The sequence below is a fragment of the Lepus europaeus genome, chromosome 9, assembly GCF_033115175.1.
Source record: "Lepus europaeus isolate LE1 chromosome 9, mLepTim1.pri, whole genome shotgun sequence".
Lineage (NCBI taxonomy): Eukaryota > Metazoa > Chordata > Mammalia > Lagomorpha > Leporidae > Lepus > Lepus europaeus.
In genome coordinates, this window is record NC_084835.1 from 109896126 (window position 1) to 109916322 (window position 20197).

Consider the following 20197-nt stretch of genomic DNA (forward strand, 5'->3'; position numbering starts at 1 on the left):
ATAAACACCCCTCACTTTCCTCGTCCAAGAATGCAGTCTATACTCTTGGCATTGTTCCGTGAAGTCCAAACCTCGTGTCTCTCCCCCAACCTCATGGAGACCACCAGAAACTCCCCCTGTTCTGGCCCTCTCAGCAGTCTTTCTCCCACCCCTCTCTTCTGTTGCTGATTGAGACCCCAGAAAGACTGGGGGAAGGTGAGGTGGTTGACTTCTCCATTATGTTTAAAGAATGGCAAATCATCCAGAAGTCTCCAGCTTCTTTAGGTAACCCATATATGAAATGTAGTTCTGTCACTTGTGATTTATTTGCAAGTTCTTAACTCTAACCAACTTCTGTTGTTCATAATTACCAATAACCAGAATGCTTACTGTTAGAATAGTGACTTATGTTGTAAGGTTTTCACTTTTTGTCACCTTAATCATGTGTAAGATGTTATTTTGGACATGACAAAAATTTATAGAAAGCTAGCCGGCGCCGCGGCTCACTAGGCTAATCCTCCGCCTTGTGGCGCCAGCACACCGGGTTCTAGTCCCGGTCGGGGCACCGATCCTGTCCCGGTTGCCCCTCTTCCAGGCCAGCTCTCTGCTGTGGCCAGGGAGTGCAGTGGAGGATGGCCCAAGTCTTTGGGCCCTGCACCCCATGGGAGACCAGGAGAAGCACCTGGCTCCTGCCATCGGATCAGCGCGATGCGCCTGCTGCAGCGCGCCATCTGCGGCGGCCATTGGAGGGTGAACCAACGGCAAAAGGAAGACCTTTCTCTCTGTCTCTCTCTCTCTCACTGTCCACTCTGCCTGTCAAAAAAAAATAAAATAAAATAAAAAAAAAATTTATAGAAAGCTGACCGGTACTGTGGCGTAGTAGGCTAAGCTTCCACCTGTGGTGCTGGCATCCCATATGGTTGCCAGTTCCAGTGCCGGCTGCCCCACTTCCGATCCAGCTCTCTGCTATGGCCTGGGAAAGCAGTACAAGATGGCCTAAGTCTTTGGGCCCCTGCACCCGGGTGGGAGACCTGGAGGAAGCTCCTGGCTTCGGATCAGCCCAGGTCCAGCTGTGGTGGGCTTTTGGGGAGTGAACCAGCAGATGGAAGACTCCCCCCCCCCCAACCCCCCGCCATAACTCTACCTCTCAAATAAATAAAATCTTAAAAAAAAAATTTAAAAAGCTTATATCTATTTAAAATAAGGGCAATTTATGGTGTCTCCTTTGCCATAATTGTTTCTTTCACACCTTCCACACCTTTTAAAATGTCTAGATGATCACATAATTTGTTACAAGGCTCTACATAATTCTGAAACACTTTTGAATTATTAAAAAATTACATTTAGTATAGACTTATATATAGTTCTTTAAAATTCAATTTAGTATGTTAGTTTGATTATTAGAATACCCAATAGCACAATGTAAAAATTGTCCTATAGTTTATACCATTTGGAAAAAGAGCTTTTGTTTTTTAAGATTTACTTATTTGAAAGGCAGAGTGCAGAGAGGGAGAGCTGGAGACCAAAAGAGGTCTTCCATCCACTGGTTCATTTCCCAGTGGCAACAATGGCCAAGGGCTAGGCCAGCCCAGGCCAAAGCCAGGATCCCAGAACTCCATCCAGTTCTCCCATGTGAGTAGCAGGGGCCCAGGCACTGGGACCCTCTTCTGATTTTCCAGGCACATTAGCAAGGAGCTGGATCAGAAATGAAACATCCAAGACTCGGACCAGCATTCTAACCTGGATGTGGCCCAACCCGCTGTGACCCAGAGCTGCTTTTAAGGGGGGAAAAAAAACCCAAAACTGACACTTGTTCTTTAATGTTTCAAAGACTCCACTATAGTTTTACTATCTTGATTTTATGTAAATGCTACTCTGATACAGTTCCCTTTCAGTCCATCATTTCTAGTTTGAAAGTATCTGATTATCTTAAACCCTGGCTTTTCATTTTGTTATATGTTGGTTGAAATATCAATATTACTAGTGTGTGTAATTTAAGTTTCATTTTTATTATTCCAATTCAGTGCCAGGTTATTTAGCTACCGTGGTACATTAGATTGTCTTCAAAAAGCCCTTGGTGTTGACTTGAATCCTTTTCCTCAGTCCCATGATGCTGGCAGTCACAAGCCTGTTACTGTGTATAAGTACACACCAGGTTACTTCTCTGTGAAAATACTTGCCCAAGTACGCTGCTGCTGCTTTCCTTCTAACCACATTAGATTGTGTGTTTTCCCTGGGCAGTTGGGCATCTAATTGATTGCCAAAAGGAATCATTCTTTTTTTTTTTTTAACTTTTATTTAATGAATATAAATTTCCAATGTACAGCTTATGGATTACAATGGCTTCCCCCTCCCATAACTTCCCTCCCACCCGCAACCCTCCCCTCTCCCACTCCCTTTCCGCTTCCAATCACATCAAGATTCATTTTCAGTTCTCTTTATATACAGAAGATCAATTTAGTATATATTAAGTAAAGATTTCAACAGTTTGCACCTACATAGAAACATAAAGTGTAAAATGCTGTTTGAGTACTAGTTATAGCATTAAATCACAATGTACAGCACATTAAGGACAGAGATCCCACATGAGGGGCAAGTGCACAGTGACTCCTGTTGTTGACCCAACAAATTGACACTCTAGCTTATGGCGCCAGTAACCACCCTAGGCTCTGGTCATGAGTTGCCAAGGTTATGGAAGCCTTCCCAGTTTGCCGACTCTGATCATATTTAGACAAGGTCATAAAAGACAGGGTGAGGATAGTAACCAATGATCCTAAGAGTGGCATTAGCCAGGTCTGAACAATTATACAGCATTAAGTGGGGAAGAGGACCATCAGTACACACAGGTTGGGAGTAGAGCCATTGGTGGTAGAGTAGAGGTTATGGTTACAAAGGATGAGGCCCAAGTGCACTAGACAGGGTCTAGAACAAAGGACAGAGTCATTATTAGAGGAGCTAAGAAGGGTGCTGTCTAAGCTACAATTAAGTTTTCTGATTGAGAGGCAAATAGAACCTGACAGAAGGGGCCTGGTAATAATCTGGTGGGCTTTAGGCCTTGTAAGTTAAGAGGCCCAGACCTATCTATCTCTTCACATGGGGTACATCCTAAGGGAGGTGTGAACCACCTGAGGGAAGGCACCCTGTTGACTTTCATTACTTAGCTGGCCTGGGAGGAGAGCTGGTCAGGTAAAGGCAGGTGGCATCTCTAACAAGAAATTTACAGTTCTGCCTGCGATGTTGCTGACCCTGCTTGGCCGTCCCCTCAGCTGCAGTGGTCACTTTGGAAGTTGGGCTGAATGAAGGGCTTTTCAGCTTAGAGCCAGTAAGATCTGTGGCTCTGACCTGGGCATCCTTCGACTCCAGGACAGGTCCATTTCCAGTGATCCAACTCTTGGCAGAGCTGCCAGGGCTCTTCACAAGCTGACATCTGCTGAAGCCCAGGCTTACCACATTGAAAGCCACTGCAGTGGACTGGCCTGTTGGGTCTCCTTGAGGGCAGATCACTGTACAGATTAGCCATTAATAGGCCTGCCACCCATTGGTTCTGATGCCTAGCTTTCTTTTCCTCCTGGTTTTTGTTAAAAATCTGATTGCCAAAAGGAATCATTCTTTTTTTTTTGACAGGCAGAGTGGACAGTGAGAGAGAGAGAGACAGAAAGGTCTTCCTTTTGCCGTTGGTTCACCCTCCAATGGCCGCCGCAGATGGTGCGCTGCGGCCGGCGCACCGCGCTGATCCGATGGCGGGAGCCAGGTGCCTATCCTGGTCTCCCATGGGGTGCAGGCCCCAAGCACTTGAGCCATCCTCCACTGCACTCCCTGGCCACAGCAGAGAGCTGGCCTGGAAGAGGGGCAGCCGGGACTAGAACCCGGTGTGCTGGCGCCGCAAGGCGGAGGATTAGCCTAGTGAGCCGCGGCGCCAGCCGAAAGGAATCATTCTTAATGAACTTTTTCTTCAACTTGATCCAATGTTTGGTTGGACTAGGGTAGGTTATCTTTAACAATCTTAATACCTACAAATTTATCCCCTTCATAAGATAAAGTGTAGTCAACTAAATTGCTCATTATACAAGTCATGTCTTTTCTCTGGCATAATGTTTTACCCAGGTGATTAAACCTTTTGTTGGTTCTACCAGGTTGCCATGGAAATGATCCACTTAACTATAGTTCTTAAGAGTCCTCTAGAATGCCTTAGATGGGGCTGTATACACTAAATATGTATTAGATGCTCGCTGCACGGTAGAAGTTAGGCTGGCTGCTGGGACTTACAGAAAGGACAGGACAGTTCCCCAAGTCTGGGCCGGTGTGGGGATGTCCTGTACTAGGTACGCCAGGAATTTCCTCCTGGCTGATTGGTCACAGCAGGTATTGCACTCCACCCCCTTCCCACCTCAGTGTGGGCTTGGCTTTGGGCAGAACTCAAAGGGCTTCTCAGTCTGCAAGACAGAAAGCTAGATTTTATTTTTAGTTTAAGTACTCTGACCTAGTAATTTTAACTGAGTAGGCATTTGGACAGTTCTTCTGTTGAGTTTTTCTTAAAGAATGGATTTTCCAACAATCTCTGAAGTTAAAATATCTAAACTGAGAAAAATTTAGAAAATATCTAAACTTAGACCCTGCAAAGAGTCTTAACTCTAGTTGTATTTTTTAAAGTCAGAAAGACTGGCCTGTTCTATGCCTTTAAGAATTATTTAGGAGCTAGTGCTGTGGTGTAGAGGGTAAAGCCACCGCCGCCTGCAGTGCTGGCATCTCATGTGAGCGCTGGTTTGAGTCCTGGCTGCTCCACTTCCAATCCAGCTCTCTGCTATGGCCTGGGAAAGCACTGGAAAATGGCCCAAGTCCTTGGGTCCCTGCACCCAAGATCTAGAAGAAGATCTAGAAGATCTTCTGGGAGATCTAGAAGAAGCTCCTGGCTCTGGATCGGTGCAGCTCCAGCCATTTGGGGAGTGAACTAATGGATGGAAGGCTTCTCTCTCTACCTCTGCCTCTCTGTAACTGCCTTTCAATAAATAAATAATTTTTTTAAAAAAAGGAATATCAGTAATTTTCAATTAAAATTATTAACTTAATGAATTTTCACCTGTATGAAGACAAACTTTTTAGGTGGATTGTAGGAAAACAGAAAAAATTTCTACAATTAATTTCCTAATGGTTAAATTTGCAAATTAATTCTACCATTTAGCATGGGTCTTTAAACTAGAGTTGTTATTTTTAGATGTGAATTTGGACATTGGATCTGGACATGACACATGTGGCGAGACATCTTCAGAGAGTTACAGTTCTCCATCTAGTCCACGACGTGATGGAAGAGAAAGTTTTGAAAGTGAAGAAGAAAAAGACAGAGGTTTGCTTTGGCCAAGGAAGGGGGCGGGGTAGGGAGAGGTAGGGCTGGGGTGAAGGGAAAGATGGGTTCTCTCTCAAAGTCAAAGAATTTTTTGTTAAATGCTGTTGCTGGGCTTACATCTAATTGATACAAAGGGTATCTCAGAGACTGTTGGATTACCTGGGTTGGTCCTCTAAGCTTATTTCACTGTATGTGAAGTTAAATCGGAAAAAGAATCATAGCAAAGCAAATGATCAAAACCAGGTGTGCTGAAAGGTGCACCTGTTTGTGCTTTGTTTTCCTGACTGGCTCTTTTTCATCAGAAGACATCCTTCTTTGTCTCTGGTAACAGTTTTTGTCTTAAAGTCTCTTACCCGAGAGTAAAGCCACTCCAGCTCTCTTCTGGGTCTTTCCTGTGTGTACTTACATTCTTTCCTTTTACTTTAAACCCTATTTATGTCTTTAAAGTGTGTCTTATAGACAGCATATTGCTAGATCATGCTTTTTTAAAAACCTATTTTGCCAGTCTGCCATTTTTTTCCTGAGTGTTTGGTTCATTTACATTTAATGTAATTACTGGTAAGGTAGGATTTACATCTGCCTTCATGAATTTGTGTTCTGTATGTATTAGACCTGTTCCTCCTTGTGTGTCAGCCAGCAGTGCGAGGCTCAGGTGTAGGCAGGAGCGTAGCCTTCTAGATTGCCAGGATATTTCAAAGCCTTCTGTGGGCTTCTTATTCCCCAGTTTTTTTGTTTTGTTTTGTTTTGTTTTTAAGTTTTCTGATGAGGTGCTTGAGCCCCAGTGGCACTGGTGATGGGCTTTGGGGGACCTTCTGGCTGTTTGTTGTCATAGCTACCGTAGTTGAGGGACTGTTAGTTTACAGGGCTGCTGCAGAGCTGGAGAAAGGGAGGATGGGATCAGGCAAATTCCTCGAGGCTCTGTTTGCCTGAACAAACACTTTTCAGACTGCTGCAAGCCTTTAGCTAATTTCCCCAGTGTTCTCATTGCGCTTCTGGGAAAAGTCGCTCTTTGGCGGTCCTTACTGTGCCATTCTGGGCTGGAAATGCACTCTCTCTGAAGATCCTTCCTTTAGATGTCATGGCACCATCTGGTGGTCATAAGGTGTTCCCCACCATAGCAGACAATATCAAGTGATCTGTCTCAGGTCACCCAGGGATCTGCCTACCACACTGTTTCAGCCAAGCGTGGGCAGCCTGCAGCTGTCCAGGAGCTCAGGGGCACCAGGTTGTGTTTCAGGGCGCTGTGTGTGTGTTGTTCCATCACCATGATTAAAGTCCACCTTTTCTTTGTAGTTATTTGTCATCACATCAGACATAGCCTGTAGCATGTGGTGGCCTTACCCCTAGTTCTACCGATCTGAGGTTATACTGCCCTTCTGATCTGCAGGTGGCTCATGAAAGAAAGTGACAACAACCTCTCACAGAGCTATTATGACGCTTAAACGAGAGAATCTTTATGCCTAGGCAGTGCAGGCTAGCTTTCAGTATGTTTCATTGCATATGTTGATTCTGTAGGATATATAGGATTCTATAAGATATACAGATCATTCAGTGGCTCTTCATCTTACACTGTAGTTTGGCATCCTTGTCAGTTGGGTAACTCTGCAGCACCCCATACCTGTCATCAGGTGGGCTTAGGGGGCAATTTGCCCATTTTCAAGTTGGCTGTGGTTAAGTGTGAGAAAAAGACTTCCCTACATGAAAGACTCACATAGGGCTCCCTTAAACCGTGGAGGACGTTCATCATGGGAGAGAGCTTTGGTTGTTTAGAATTTAAAAAGGCCGCTTTGAGAGGCCCACAGCTTGTTGTGAGTCACAGTGGTGTGCTGAGACTCTGCTTTCTGAATCAGTATTAACAAGGGACTGGACCTCCCTCCAAATACCCAGAGGGGGCATGATGCGCAGAAACCCTTTGGGGAGCATTCAAAATCATGGGGCCATTGCTACAACTTAAGGCTTTAGGTCTGGTTCCTGTAGGAATTTAACTGACCACAGGAAAATGTTCCAGCTTCTTTTGGCCAATCCTTTAACTCAGCATGGCATGTTGGTGTGATGCAGTGCCTTAAATAAGCCGTTGATTTTGTTTTGCAAAGTTTTGCAAGAAATAGCCAAGTTATTATGCTGGAGCCACTCATAGAATCTCTACTACACAGCACTTCAGTTGATAACACCTTACACATTTGGTGACAATAAATACATTCCATCTATTCTTTCTCCAGGAAGCCTAGTCTTTTTTTATTATTGTTTCAAAACTGGCTTAAACATCTTAAGTTGAGTATAGCCAGTTCTTACCTTAATAAATGTAAACCTTAAAATTTTTAATTACTTTTAATGGATTGAATATAGTTCATATATACTATTCTAAGAATAAAATACCTAGTGTGATCAACTTCTCTGTATGAGGAGAAAGAGTTTAGAAGTCACTGCATTGTGTTCGTGTTTTTTTTTTTTTACTACATTGAATCATCATCTGTATCCACATACATGCAGTATCAGTTTGTGGGTAAACGCTGAATCCAGGTTTCTCCATCACCCCCTTTACACCGTGGCCTAAAACCTAGGAAGTCTTGGCTGAGGCACTGCTGTAGAAGTGTTAAGTGAGATACAGTAGTAAAAGTAAATACAATGCGATTTTATATCTGCCATTGTGCTGTTTGGATTTATACTTGATGGCTTTAAATTTTCTTTCCTCTATTGAAATACTAAAGTAGTAAGAATATTCGATTCTTAAAAAAGAAAGACACTTCTAGTCACTGTCTTTATAGTTTGAGTTAAATATTATCTTGCTTGAGCTGCTTTTAAAAATAGAATACCTGGCTTTGGCAGTGCAGAATTTGAGTCTCAGGTGGATTGCCTAAAATTGATTGTTAGAAGAATCTAACACCTTACTCACTAATAAGGTTGTTAAACAAATACATTTATCCTGAGCTTTGTTCCATCTCCAGATAACTTGGTTTGTTGTTGTTCTTGTTTAAATATAAAAGGATATAATTTGAGAGAAAGAGAGGGAAAGCTCCCACGCACTGCTTCACTGTCCATATGCCTGCAACACCTCAGGCGAAGCGGGGCTAAAGCTGGGAGCCAGGAGCTCAGCCCAGGTCTCCTGCCTGGATGGCAGGGACCCAGGTACTTGAGGCATCGCCTCTGCCTCCCAGGATCTGCATTTGCAGGAAGCTGGGGCCAGTGTCTTAACTGCCAGGCTACACACTAAACACTGCACCCCCTCACCTATATTACATAAAATCGTGTATGTAATTATGACCCGTAGGAAGCCAAAAATTAAATTCATTTGAACATCAGGAAACACGATAGAGGAGCACACTGCAAGCACTAGTTAATTTGGGCTAATTTGACATTCTTATCTGGCAGGGAAGACGGGAGTTACGCCGGTGCTAATAATACCTGTTTATATTTGTTGCCTTCAGACACGGACAGCAATTCTGAGGATTCTGGGAATCCATCAACAACCAGGTTTACAGGTTACGGTTCTGTCAACCAGACTGTCACAGTCAAGCCACCTGCTACGATTGCTTCACTAGGAAACGAGAATGGAAGTCTTCTAGAGGATCCCTTAAACTCACCCAAGTATCCACCAATTCCTTTTATGCCAACTCTACACTGTGTCCTGCACAATGGTGCCCAGAAGGCCGATGTTGTCATTCCTCCCTCCAAGTCTGCTGATGGCAAGACAATTGGGATGCTCGTTCCTAGTCCTGTTGCTATTTCTGCAATCAGGGAGCCCACAAGCTCAGCCCCTGTGGGAATCCTAGGGCCCACAGCCCCCACTGGAGAAGCAGAGAAGCACCGCGAGTTACTGGCTCCCCCTTTGCCCACCCCGTCCGCCTTCCTTCCACACGGGAGCACTCCCACATTGCATGCGACATTTCAGGGGCTGAAGTCGCCGCCGCCGCCGGGGTCTGCTGAGAGTTGCACAGTGAACCTCCCGCAGCAGCCCACTGCGAGCCTGAGCATCGGATCACCAAACACTGCCTTTATTCCTGTCCACAGCCCGGGTGGTTTCCCAGGATCTCCTGCTGCTCCCGCAGACCCCATCACAAAGTCTGCATCCCAAGTGGGAGGACTAACTCAAATGGTGCCTCAAATTGAGGGAAACACAGGGACAGTCCCTCAGCCTACCAATGTGAAGGTAGTTCTTCCAGCAGCTGGCCTCTCAGCTGCTCAGCCACCAGCTCCCTACACCTTACCAGGCTCTCCTCTCGCTGCCAGCGTGTTACCCACCCCAAGTTCCAGTGTGCTCAACACGGCAGCCACCGCTGCCCAGCCAGTGAGTGCCGGCATCAGTCAGGCCCCGTCGACGGGTCCTCCCGCTGTTCCCACCCACACCCCGGGCCCTGCCCCGAGCCCCAGCCCAGCTCTGACACACAGCACCGCGCAGAGTGACAGCACATCTTACATCAGTGCCGTGGGGAGCACGAGCGCTAACGGGACAGTGGTGCCGCCACAGCAGATGGGCTCGGGTCCTTGTGGTTCTTGCGGGCGAAGGTGCAGCTGTGGGACCAACGGAAACCTTCAGCTAAACAGTTACTACTACCCCAACCCAGTGCCCGGCCCCATGTACCGAGTCCCGTCGTTCTTCACCCTGCCATCCCTCTGCAATGGCAGCTACCTCAACCAAGCACATCAGAGCAATGGAAACCAACTTCCTTTTTTTCTGCCTCAGACTCCATATGCAAACGGACTGGTGCATGACCCAGTCATGGGGAGCCAAGCCAACTATGGCATGCAGCAGATGGCAGGATTCGGGAGGTTCTATCCCGTGTACGCAGCACCTAATGTCGTTGCCAACGCCAGTGGTTCGGGGCCCAAGAAGAACGGCAGCGTGTCATGTTACAATTGCGGCGTAAGCGGCCACTATGCGCAGGACTGTAAGCAGTCGTCCATGGAGGCCAGCCAGCAAGGTAATGCCAGTAACTCGCAGAGGACTTGTTTTTGAGTTCACCCGGTTCTTCTCCTTTCCTTATCGATCATGTGATTCCGTTGTCACTGAGAGATTGTGTGTGTGTGTGCGTGTGCACGCGCATGTGTGTGTTTATGGATGTTGTATCTTCAATGACAAATCATAAAATGCAATGAGAAAAACCTAGCATAGACCCAGGTCACACAGAGCACAAGGAAGTTCAGAGGAATTCAGTTTCTAGTTAAGGAACAGACGGCACTTTCCAAGGAGTGTAATGGGAATTTGCATATAGAGTGTTAAATCTCTTGCTTGCAGCACTTTTTAAAGTTACACTCCTATTTGTTTCACAGAATAAGCAAAATTTTAAAATACTGAACAACTAGGAAGTCACCCAGCCATCCGACTCCGAAGGGTTTAGTCCCTGTGCGTCCACAGCTGGCGTTCTCTCCTCCTTGCAAATGTTAAAGAAATCCAAGATGCTATTGCGTTTTACCTGTGTAAAGTAGCTAAGCACTGGTTGGGAGTCAGGGAATCTCCAGTCTGTTTAATATTCCCACCAGAAAAAAGTGCTCTGAAAGAAGTATGAGTAAAAGGCCCAGTTCAGCACTGACCTCAAACTGTCAGCTTTCATTCGCATTGGCCTTGGAAAGTTTGTCAGACCTTAGGAAGAAAAGTCTCGAGTTGGGAGTGCATCCACTCGGCATGTTTGAAGGAAGAGCTGGTTTGATAGCTTTAGGTTGAAGTCCAAGCACAAACTTGACGACTCTGTAAAAGGAATTGAACTTGCCCTTCCGGAGCGGCACGAGTGCGGCGGGTGCCTTCCGAGGAGCATGCCTGTTTGCTGTCTTGTGGTTTGCGACGCGAGTCTTGGGAGCGGTCACTTAGCAGTTCTGTCTTTCCCGTTTTAGGCACTTACAGACTGAGATACGCACCTCCCCTCCCCCCTCCTAGTGATACGTTGGATTCTGCAGACTGAACCGAGTAAAGCTTCCTACTTAATACCCTCGAGTGTGGGGAGTCAGGGGTGTGGAGGGGAGGAAAGGAAAGGTATTTGTTTCTTTGTCTATACATTTCCTAGATTTCTATGCAGTTGGGGATTTTCCTTTCTCTTGTACCAATGTCCAAAACAAGAGCGGACGCAGTGCCCCGAGCCTGTGGTCTCCTGGCTCACGGCGAGCGGCCTCCAGACATGCAGCCACGCGGTCAGAGGGAGGACGTGGACGCGGGCTCTTTTATTACACTGAATACTTGCTGTGTGCAATGTTTACTGAATCTTTAAAACTGTGTATTTGACTTTTTTTTTTTTACAACACTGGTGACAGTCATATGGTTTCGAAAAAAAAGAAACTTTGCTTCTTCCCCAGCTTTTTCACTTTGACCCTAAACTACACGTTTCTCCCCTCCCCTCTCGCTGCCTGCTGCCCAGGAGTGCCCGGCAGTGTCCCCGGCTCCCACTTTATAAACGCTCTGCTACAAACAAGGGCAAAGGTTCCACCTTCATCGATGGGACAAATCAAATTCCCCAAACCGTGTGTATATATGCAACGAACAGCTTCCCGTAAATGCATACATGCAGCAACACAAATGAAAATAAGTGGAAGAGGAAGAAAAACCATATGAAACTGAAAAGATAGGACATATGAAATAGACAAAAAGCTTTTTCTTAAAAAAAAAAAAAAAAAAGGAATGAAAAAAGCAACCCTTTTTACTTCCATCGTCCCTCCCTAGCCTGTTGCTTCAGAGAGAGCCAAGTGAACACTGGCGCGAGTCTGGTCTCCGTGTGCTTGTGTGTGTAGTGAAGTCGGCAGCCAATCGTACTTGTCGCCTACCACCAAGTCATGCTCGCAGACACTACTCAAGTAAAGATTTCTTCTTTTCCTACACCAACTGTTACAGTGTTACGTTGTGTTCCAAATGTGTGTGGTTTATCACAATCGGAACAGCGCTGTGGGTCTCTACAAAAAGTCAGGGATTTGGTCCCTAACCTGTCTCTCGTAGCAAAGTCACTTTTATAACAGTTTACCACTCTGCTTGATCATAATGTGAAAGACTGAATTCTGAGTGTGTGAAGATGGTATTAATCATGTCAGTGTCATGTCACTAAGTTTAATGCTGCTGTTTAAAAAAAAAACAAAACTTTTTTTAAAAGCCAATCTATGTACTAAATTGCTTCCAGGTAATTTTTGATTTCCTGAAGTGCACTGAGGTTATCTGGAAGATGGGGTGTATTTTTTGGTGACTGCTGCATTCCACAGCAATGAACAAGCACCACGGTAGAGTCCTAGCTTCGGGGTTCGGGGTTTTGTTTTCCCAGTCTTCAGTAGAGAGCAGAAATGCTAGACCCTTGTTGTGTGGAGTAACCTCGGTATGCAGCAGAGGAGCTTAAGTATCTGGCTGGGTTCAGAAGCCTAACAGATTGCTAGACAAAAGCAAAAACTTGAAAAAGAAGCTTAATTGAATGCTTCCTAAGTAGCATTTATATTTATAGCACCAATGTACATTTTGAAACTTTCAGGGGTGGGGATCATGGGGAAGGGGGGGGGTGTGACGGGGTAGATGAAAGCTTTAATTTAGAAAGAAAAAGTTTGAGTAAAGGAAATTATTTTGAGTAAATATATTTTATTTGATCTGGGTATTTTTGGACCACATTAAATTAATTGTTAAGCTGCAGTTGAGTTGTTAAGTGAGAGTGCTGATAAGCCACGTATGGAGCGCGTTGTGAATCACCTGCCGGTTGTACTTTATGGAGCTTATTTTATGATTTAAAATACTGTACTGTACACAGGAGGTGTGTCACCTCCTCCTTATTTGTATGTTTACCATATACTTTGATATTTGAAATGTTATGTACTGGAAAGGCCACTTATATTTCTAGAACAGATTGGATTTTATGCAACCTTTTTTCCTTGAATTAACAGCAATAAAAAAAAATGAAAAACAGCTTAAGAATTGTGCCTTATTGTAAATCTTATGAAAGATAGGATGTGTTATATGATGGTTTAAGGTCAGCTGAGTTCTCTAACGTGGGCAGTGAATCCCAGTTACCCACTTGGGGTTCCTCAGTGTTCCCCAAAATGGCCTCGCTGGGTAGGTTGCCTGGGGGACTGCCAGGAGGAGGGGGCCTGCGCTTCTGTGTGTACTGAGCACGTGCCGGGCGCCAAGGCTTAGGGCGGTGAGCAGTAGAGGCCTCGGCAGCCGCTGCTGCAGGTGTAGAGGGTGCGACAGATGGACTTAACCTTGATACTAGGCCGTCAGCGTCAGCCAGCTGGCAATCCTGGTGTTCTGATTCCATTGCTTCTCTCTTCTGTTGTGTCTTGAGCGGATGCTTTGAGACGGTAACTTACAAGACACGCCCCCACAGCGCCTGTTTGTCAGGAGCCCACCTCCGGAGTAACCTTGCTCTTGCCTGTCCCTTCTCTGTCTCCCAGTGCATCAAGGTAACTGCTGTTCTGTCTTCACACATCTCACAGCCCCCATAAACGCGCAGCCTGTATCTGCGTCTCCTGAGCAAGGCTGCCTGCAGCCGACCGTCCAGGACTGGCCATGTCCACCAGGCGCTACGGTCTGAGGTTCCGCTCCTGCGGCTCCTCCGTCTTCACTCTTAACGCCATTCTCATGAAGAAGTTGTCAGTCTACGTAGTTTTCTAATACGCGTTTTCCATGAACTTCTTGCAGCCCCCTTGTAGAGACAATAGTTTTTCTGTTACTCTGTCAACGAGCATTTGACTGCTTCTCATCTTGTTTGCCGTTAGAAACAGGGCTACTAAGAACAGTTTTGTGCTGGTCTTCTGGTTGTGTATCTGAGTTCTGCAGGGTACAAATCCACCGGATTGGGGGATGTGCAAATATTCCATTTTGCAAGATTTGCCGTATCGTTTATCCAAGTGATTGACACACTGGTGGTTTATCAGAAACCCCTGGGTATCTATCCCGACACCCTCCTGGCCTCGGCTGCAGGGGGCAGGCGGGAGGAACCTTCTGGTACGGGCAGCGTTGATGGTCTCCTGGTATGTGGAGCAGCGGAGCGACAGAGAGGTGTGGGATTGCTGGGGGGAGGGGGACACGCACGGCCCACACCCGGGGTGAAGGTGGCGGGCACATTCACTCGGTGTAGGTAAGGCGGGTAAAGTGTCAGGCCGGAGCATTGGGGGTGGATTGGACTGAGAAGCAAAAGTGACCGAGCTGTAAAGAGGACAGACTTGATGACGCGTGAGGACATAGGAGAGTTGAGGAGAGCGCCTGGGATTTCAGAGGCGGGTTGGAAGGCAGCCAGGGCCTGCACCAAGATGCTGGCAGTGAGCACTGGCTTGGCCAAGCCCTGGAGAAAGGGGCGGGAGAGACGAGCAGACGAAGCGGACCTCCATCGGTGTCAGACGAGGCTGCTCGAGTCAGGCTCTGGGGTGCGGCGAGAGGGGTGTGGGAACGGGCTGGGGCAGAGACGCCCTGGTGTCCGCCGAGTTCAGCTTTGGTGAACAGGAAACCGGGGCGGCGAGGGACCTAGCAGACCTGCCGAGCGCGATGCAGGCAACACTGCAGAGGAGCGTGCGCCCAGAGACTAAGCCCGGCGAGGGCAGAGAGGGGCCGCTGGGTAGCGCACGCCTCGCAGGGCAGAGCCCCGCTCTGTTCACGCAGGTCCTCACAGTGGTTAGCAGTGAGAAGGTGCCACAGAGCTGGCCGCACCATGCAAGATGCCTTTGCCTTTCTTGGACGGGTAGCACCTAGTACTTAGGAAAGCATCCGTTTGTACTCGGACGACACCTTTTTCCAGTTGCACACTGGTCCCAGAGCTTGCTAAGGTTGAGGCAGCGGGGCTGTGTGGAGGGAGCCACGCTGTGGCACAGTGCCCCGAGAACCCTTCCTTAACTCCATAGAGGGCCGTGCTGCCCCTGCCCGCCCAGCCTCCCTCCCTGAAGGGCTTGGCTGTTTTCAGACAGGAGTTTGGAGGTATGGGGGCACGGAGTGAGGCACACGGGTCCCTGCCAACTGGGTCGTCCTCTGCGGGTGTCGCCGGGGCCCTTGCAGAAAGGGCGTGTCGTTTCCGGGAACACCCGCGTGCTCACTTTGGATTCCTGAGGGCACCCTAATGTTAAAGTCTGACGTCCTCGCCACTGCTTAGGGCTCAGTGTGGCACCTGCGCACGCACAAATAGCTTCCCTTGGCCGCAGCTCAGAACTTCCGGATTCTTCAGCGCTGTGCTCTTTGGAAAGACAGATGCCCTCTGTCGGAACATGGGTATCCGTGGCCCGACCTTGGGTGCACGCAGACGTATGTCACTCCTGGAAGCCAAAGGGGCTTTTAGGCCGGCTCTTTCCCGTCCGGGGACCTCAGACCCGTCCCACAGTCACCAGAGGCCCTGAATCCCAAGATCCTGTTTAGCTCCTGGAAACTGGGGCGTGGGGGGGGGGGTGTTGAGCGGGGTGGGGGTTCTTCACTGTCTTTTTCCTCTTGCAGCTCCCACCTGATCTCTGTAGAGGGCAGAGCCAGCCTTGCCCCAGCAGAAATCGCTCCTTGGAAGCAGTGCCACCTGGTGGGGGACAAGGGCAGTGCGAGCAAGCAGATGCTACTTCCTGCTGGCCTAGTGTAGGAAAACTGACCGGAAGCCTGTGCCCGGTGCCTTCAAGGGCAGCAGGCCGCCGCCTCCAGCACCGGGATCTGTGCGCGCCCCGACGGCCCTCAGGGGTTCCTGTCCGCTGTGCGTGGGTCATCACCATGCACGAACGGGCTGCGATCTTCCTCCCCGCTTCACGGGTCAGGAACCGGGGGCTCGGAGCCGTGACGTGCTCACGTGGACGCCCCCTCCCTGGACCACCTCTGTCCCCAGTCAGCATCTCCACGCTGAGCTAAACGCAGCGGCTTTTGAAAACTGTCCAGATAAAGCGAAGGGAACCCACGGGTGTCCCGACCACGCGGCCTCTGCATTCCCACGGGAGGCCGGGCCGGCCACGCGCCGGCGGGCGGCGGCCTCTGTCGTGTGCTCCTCGCAGTCTGTGGCCACGGGATGGCAAAGCCGCCCGCAGTAGGAAGCACCGTCTAGCCCGGGTGTAGACGCAGGGCCTCGGTGCCGGCCTGCGGGGAGGCTGAAACACAGATGGCTGGGTTTTATCCCTGAGTGAGAAGCACGCGGAGAGGACGGGGAGCCGCGACGTGGACCACACACAGCCTGAGAGCACGCGAGTAAAGACCCAGGGCAGCCAAGCAGCCCCGCAGGGGAACCGCGGCCGCCCACACCCAGGGCCCTGCTGAGCGCGTTGCCCGGCGGTCCCTGGAGTCCAGCCCAGTCACAGGCCCCCAGCACCTGCCCACGCACGCGCCGCCGCCTCGGGCTGACGGGCAGAGTGTGGACGCGCCCTGTAGACTGGTTGCAGGGCTTCCGTGTGGCGCAGTGGGCTCTGACGGGGGGCACTTGCGGGCCCACTGGAGACCAGACGCAGCTCAAGCGTCAGCCTCACCACAGCCCGGTGAGGCAGGAGGGGGCTGGCGCCATTTTACAGTCAGGGAAATCGAGGCACAGGGACTGGAATTCGTGTCCACGAGCAAAGACCACCGAGCGGCAGCGAGCCTGGCAGGGTGGCCGCAGGGGCGCTGCTCCACGCCTCCTTCGTGGCCGGCACCAGCCGCCCTGCGCTGGGGGTCAGCAGCCAGCGCTGTGTGCCTGCAACCCCACGGGCTCGCTGAGCAGCCCGCCCTCTTCAGACCCTTTATCTCACCCGAGCGCTGGCGAATGCCGGCTCCCAAGTTCCGCCCAGTTCCAGAATCCTGCGGCCTGAGCCTGCTTTGTCGCTTTGTGCAGTTCCTCACGGTTGCTACTCCTTACCCTTACGCTACATTTTGGTTTGATCTGAAGTCCTTCTTTGGTGCGGTCGGGAACCTAAACCCCACCTGTCACACCCTGGCTGTGGGATGGGGGCGTCTCCAGGTGCTGGAGGAAGAGCAAAGGCTCGGCTCTCAGGCCATCCGGCCACTAGGTGGCAGCATAAACATGGCCAGCGCTGAGCGGGCCACGCCCCTCCAGCAAAGTTCCTAGGCTCTTCCCCAGTGGGATCCATGAGGTTTTCGTTTTCTGGGACTGAGACAAAAACAAAAAACAAAAAACAAACAAACAAAAAAAACCAGCCCTAATGACACAAGGAAAGCACAAGATTCCAATTTCAGTGTCCACAAATAAAGTTTGGGGAACCTACTCACCATTTACACATCATCTAGCAGAGTGGAATGGTCACAACAGCCGTGGCCCTCAACTCCTAATGTACAGACTCCAGGGAGAGCGTGGCCTCCCTGTGTATACCGCACCTGCCTCTTCCAGTTACCTTTAACGCCCTAGGCTCTGTCCTGCTGCTCCACGAGTAGCAATTTGCCACCCCCTGGCCATGCAGTTTTCTTTGCACAAAGAATCAGTACCTGGCAGTGGTACTTGCCTACTTCAGTCACTCGGCTCAGTCTAGTGCACACGCAACTCCCACAAAGCAGCAGGTCCTGGGATCGCAGAGCGGGGAGCCGAATTCTGCCTGTGCAGAAGTGGGGAAAGATGGTCAGAGGACAAGAGAACATCATCAAAGCTGCATTTCAGGAAGGCCACCAGTGGGTTTGGGAGGAGGGCGATGAAGGGGTTCGGGCGGCAGCTGCTGGCCTGCCCTTAGTTGAGGCAGGGAGCCAGAAGCACAGGTGGGAAGGGAACACCAGCTCCTGCAGGGGTGGACTTTGCAGTTAGAGCGACATCTGGCAGAGCCAGTCTCTCAGTCTGGCCGCTGGGCCACCTGAAGGGTTTAAGTAGAACAGACTCCTCAACCGTTCCTCCTCCCGGACACCTTCCCCTTGGCTGGAGTTTGCAGAGAAAGCAGAGCTGTCCATCAGATTGGGAATGAAAATTCAGAGATGTCGGAAAAGATCCGGGGAACGTGCCCTGGGGGCGGTGTGGCGAGCCAAGCCTCCACCTGCCCTGCGGCGCTGGCAGCCCACATGCACACCCGTTCTTGTCCCGGCTGCTCCTCTTCTGAGTCAGCTCTGCTGTGGCCCAGGAAAGCGGCACAAGATGGCCCAAGTGCTTGGGCCCCTGCTCCCATGTGGGAAGGCCCGGAAGAAGCTCCTGACTCTTGGCTTTGGATCGGCTCAACTCCAGCCTTTACGGCCATTTGGGGAGTGAACCAGCGGATGGAAGACCTTTGTCCCTCCCTCTCAAATCTATTTAAAAAGAGAGAACCTGCCCTGAAGAGCAGAGACTTCGCGAGTGAAGTGCTGCTGCCAACACGTGCAGTGGAGAGAAAGAATCGTCGCACGAGGTCACCACCGGCGACTAGGAAGACAGTCACAGGGGAGAAAGGGCAGGCAGGAGACACCCACAGACGGGCCTAAGGCTGGCAAGAGAAAGCGGCTTCGCAGGAGTCAGTGGGAAGGTGGAGGAGGGGACCGGTGGTTTCCTCTTTCTCTCAGTGAGATGCAGGGGCCAGAGGACTGGGGACCAAGTGTGGAACTGCTACGTGGATCAGAAAGGGCAGTGAGCACAACTCCCAGCACCCGAGGTCAACAGAGGGTGGGACCACGTGTGAGGGCTGGCCAGCCGCACGGCCTGGGTAGGGATTGCTTTATTTCCATTCAATGCAGGAGGCAGAGCAGAGGGCCCCATGCATTGCTTGCAGAGACGCTGTGCTGACTTCGCCGCCCTCGCTGGTTCACCTTCCTCTTGGGGACTTCCATTTCTGCCCCTCTCCCAACAAGCCCACTTCTGGTCCTCCTGCCAGGCCGTGTGCCTCGGCAAAGGGTCCCCACCGTGCTGCCCACAGTCAGAAGCTGCACCCTGCAGGCCCGCTCCCGGCCACAGCACCGGGCCTCAGCCAGGGACTCTGCTATCTTACAGCCTCTCGGCCATCGCTCTCCCAAGCTCTTGTTCCTGTCCCAGCTTCCAGGGCACTGTTCCCAATTCAGCGGGGGGAAGTCTTGCCCTAAGCGACCCAAACCTTGTCTGCAAGTCACTAGATGTCCCACAATTCACATCAAACAAAGGGCAGAGAGTGAGCTCAGCAGACAGTGTGTGTGCCCGGCAGCCAGCTGAACACATCACAGGGCCACAAGGCACACGGGAAGGCCTCCCTTGTCCTTGACTAACCTGGGTTAGGAAAGTGAGGAAAGGTGGCGACTGAGGAGCAGGCGGAAGGGGCAGGAGGGAGGGCAGTCTGCTAGACACAGGGGCATTATTTTGACCTCTAGGGAAGTGCTCAATGCACGAGGACAAGTGAGGTGCGGTTATATCACCAAGATGGCGTGTGGCACAGCGAGTTAAGCCTCTGCCTGCAACACTGGCATCCCCCATCAGATTGCTGGTTCGAGTCCTGGCTGCTCCTTGTCTGGTCCGGATCCACTAATGAGCCTGCAAATGCAGTGGCAGATGACCCAAGTGCCTGGGCCCCATGTGGGAGGCCTGGATGAAGCTCCAGGCTCCTGTTCCTCTGTGATCTGTTCCTCTGGCTTTGGCCCGGCCCAGCCCTAGCTGTGGCGGTCATTTGGGGGACTGAACAAGTGAATGGAAAATCTAACTGCCTCCCAAGTCAGTTGTCAGAAAGTCAACCATTAACAGGAGATAGTACAGTTCTACAGTAGCCTCAGTCCAGTAGCTGGATGTGGGGATAGCAGTGTAGTACGCAGGTGGATGCTGTGGGAGGCTGAACCCTGCAACCCCAGCATATCCGTCCCATGGCATATTTGGAGAGGAGTATTCAGGGAACCTTGTGGACACGGGAATAGCTCAGGAAATCTGTTCTTCTGTAAATGAATTTTACATCTAAAGGAAATTACAATAGTGATGTAAATGGGAAGCCAACATGGCTTCTCAGAGGGCCCGAGCTGGAGTGAGGAAAGACCTAGCGCCCGCTGCTTCCTGAGACCACCTGTGTAGGACGTCACGCCCCATCTTCCTGTGTGAGCCCTTCCCCAGGAGACGCACCTGCGTACTAACGGCCTTGGTGCAC

At 50.0% G+C, this 20197-nt stretch overlaps 1 protein-coding gene across 1 annotated transcript in view; it reads left to right on the top strand.

Moving 5' to 3' along the window:
- ZCCHC2 (zinc finger CCHC-type containing 2) overlaps positions 1-12764 on the top strand; it is a 61251-nt gene extending 48487 nt beyond the window's left edge. The window contains exons 12-14 of the mRNA XM_062201771.1: positions 5192-5320; positions 8746-10239; positions 11147-12764. Of these exons, the coding sequence (XP_062057755.1) occupies positions 5192-5320; positions 8746-10239; positions 11147-11214 (1691 nt within the window). The 3' untranslated portion in view covers positions 11215-12764. The remainder of the gene's footprint in view (positions 1-5191; positions 5321-8745; positions 10240-11146) is intronic.
- Positions 12765-20197: the final 7433 nt, after the last annotated feature.